Source organism: Cyprinodon variegatus, unplaced genomic scaffold (genome assembly GCF_000732505.1).
Source record: "Cyprinodon variegatus isolate N-32 unplaced genomic scaffold, C_variegatus-1.0 Scaffold842, whole genome shotgun sequence".
NCBI classification, from domain to species: Eukaryota; Metazoa; Chordata; class Actinopteri; order Cyprinodontiformes; family Cyprinodontidae; genus Cyprinodon; species Cyprinodon variegatus.
Window position 1 is genome coordinate 256,626 of NW_015151295.1, and position 1,593 is coordinate 258,218.

Consider the following 1,593-nt stretch of genomic DNA (forward strand, 5'->3'; position numbering starts at 1 on the left):
TGTTAAAAGGGAGTTTTTCCTCTCCACTGTCACTGCAAGCATGCTTAGTGTGAGGGATTGCTGAAGAGTCGCTGCAGTCAATTGGTTTTCCTTAAGATAGAAAACTTTGAATCAATCTGACTGGATGATCTGGTGAACTGTAAACTGTTGTTGGTGCTATAGAAATAAACTGAATTGAAACAGAATTAGTGGTTGTTGATTTTCTTTACTCGGACCCGCTGATTTTTTATTAGTTACCCCTGCTCTAGAGGGACTATGTTTCTCTGCTGGGATGGAAGCGCCTTGGGATCTCCCCAGAGGAGCTGACCCAGGCAGCTGGGGAGGGGGACGCCTGGCCTCCCTACCAAAGCTGCTACCCCTGAGATCCAACTCAGGATAAGCGGAGAAGATGGATGGAGATATGTCATAATTTTGCAATGGTATCTTATTATTATGAGATATGTTTTTTTAGAGTGGCAGAAACGGGCTTCCATAGATTCCAACGGTTCTCAGAAACTCACCAGGAAGTTCCCTCTCCTCCTGATCGGCTCCAGGCGCTTAGCGGCTCGTTTCTCCTCCTCGGATCCGCAGCTGTGGAGGACATAGAGCTCTGCGGGGTCCAGCCACAGCAGGCTGAGGTTCACGGTCCTCAGCAGCCCGCACACCACCAGCATCAGCACCACAAGCAGAGCCAGAGCCCACGGCGGGATGTCCGCCGGGAACCCCGGGCTGACCTCCAGTCTGTCGGAGCCCACGGACTCCCAGCCGCCGTGGCTCTGCAGACACAGGTGATGCAAACCCTCGGGGATGCTTCCACCCTCCACCTCCACCCTCAGCAGCCTGCTGTGCTGCTCATCCTGCTCCAGGTACTCCGCTACCTTAAAGGCGGATTTCTTGCGGCGGGACTCGTCTTCGCACGGGTCGGGGGCATCACCCAGCGCCCCCGCGGCTGCCCCGGCCCCCAAAGCGAAGCCGACCCTCGGCCAGCTTCCATTCAGATTAGCCCCAAACAGACGAAGCTTGAACGTGGCTCCTTGCGGCGCATAGATGGTCCGACCCTTCATCCACACCGAGCCGGTGGGGTCTTCCAGTCGCAGCCCTACGACCGTTGGAGCTTCTTCGCTGCAGGCGCCGAACCTGATCCCGCAGAGCAGCAACACCATCAACAGGAACCGTAGACCTGCCAAGCTGGCCACCATATTGGATTTGCTCAGCTTGGCTCTGTGTGGATCATGTGACCCCCCCAGCCTCCCATAGGTCCCGCCCACTTTCACCCTGCAACTGAGCAACATGGTCGGCCATGTTGGCTCAGGACATGCTTGACTTTAGAGGGTAACAGCTAATATGGCGGCCATGTTGGCGCTGGAATCTTTAGTGTTTTTGTTTTAAAGCTCCGCCCCTTCAGTCTGTTTGTTCCCAGCCACGGGAGACGAAGAGAAGCTCACGCCCATCTTTGTTGGATCTCTTCAAAACAAACCACTCATGGTTCTGCACCTCTGCATAACACATGTCCTTTTATGTTATTTACCTTTTATCACTGTTCTATGGAAGCCCGTTTCCGCCACTGGAAATAAAAAAAAAATGCCAAATAGAAAGCCATAACTATGAGAAACA

General features: G+C 53.5%; 1 protein-coding gene across 2 annotated transcripts in view; it reads right to left on the minus strand.

Annotated features, from left to right (window-relative positions):
- The window catches only part of cnnm3 (cyclin and CBS domain divalent metal cation transport mediator 3), a 34,307-nt gene extending 32,890 nt beyond the window's left edge, over positions 1 to 1,417 (minus strand). Inside the window, exon 1 of one of the 2 annotated variants that reach the window (XM_015397175.1) lies at positions 501 to 1,415. In XM_015397175.1, coding sequence (XP_015252661.1) covers positions 501 to 1,271 — 771 coding nt within the window. In that variant the 5' untranslated portion in view covers positions 1,272 to 1,415. Of the gene's footprint in view, positions 1 to 500 lie in introns of both variants that reach the window. The other variant, XM_015397176.1, reaches the window with a different exon arrangement.
- Positions 1,418 to 1,593: the final 176 nt, after the last annotated feature.